Source organism: Pygoscelis adeliae, unplaced genomic scaffold, assembly GCF_000699105.1.
Source record: "Pygoscelis adeliae isolate BGI_AS28 unplaced genomic scaffold, ASM69910v1 Scaffold326, whole genome shotgun sequence".
NCBI lineage: Eukaryota > Metazoa > Chordata > Aves > Sphenisciformes > Spheniscidae > Pygoscelis > Pygoscelis adeliae.
Window position 1 is genome coordinate 227,281 of NW_008824937.1, and position 407 is coordinate 227,687.

A 407-nucleotide genomic window follows, 5' to 3' on the forward strand; every position below is an offset into this window, starting at 1 on the left:
CCTCCTCCTTCACTGAGCACTGGAGCACGGGACGACAGCACTGCGTGACCAGAGGGCTCTGTGGGAAGCGCCCTGAGGTTCTCTACAGAGTAACCGGCCACTGGCTGGAGATCAACTTCCATCTCTTCCTGAGCCATTTCTGCAAAAAGGTGAAGAAAACAACTAGTATTTGCAAGTCTGCGCCCTGCTTCTAGCCTGACGGTGGCAAGAATCAGGTGCAGCCGTCAGTGACTACAAAAGCTTTTAGAATTCAGACTCGAGAGAGAATTTGTCCTTTTGCCTTAGACATGCAGCAGAGCTAAACCACCTCAAGTCGAAACAGGTATGTGAGCTGGCATAGCAGGCAGCACCCTCCCAGGGTCCTGGACTCAAAGTCTTTGGCTCAACAGCAGCTAGCACCAAAGGCA

The 407-nt window shown here is 52.3% G+C and overlaps 1 protein-coding gene across 1 annotated transcript in view; it reads right to left on the reverse strand.

The window, feature by feature from the left end:
• The window catches only part of RFWD3 (ring finger and WD repeat domain 3), a 20,843-nt gene extending 20,706 nt beyond the window's left edge, over positions 1 to 137 (reverse strand). Inside the window, 1 exon segment of the mRNA XM_009325360.1 lies at positions 1 to 137. This exon segment is cut by the window's left edge and continues 25 nt beyond it. Coding sequence (XP_009323635.1) covers positions 1 to 137 — 137 coding nt within the window.
• Between the last annotated feature and the right edge of the window lie 270 nt (positions 138 to 407).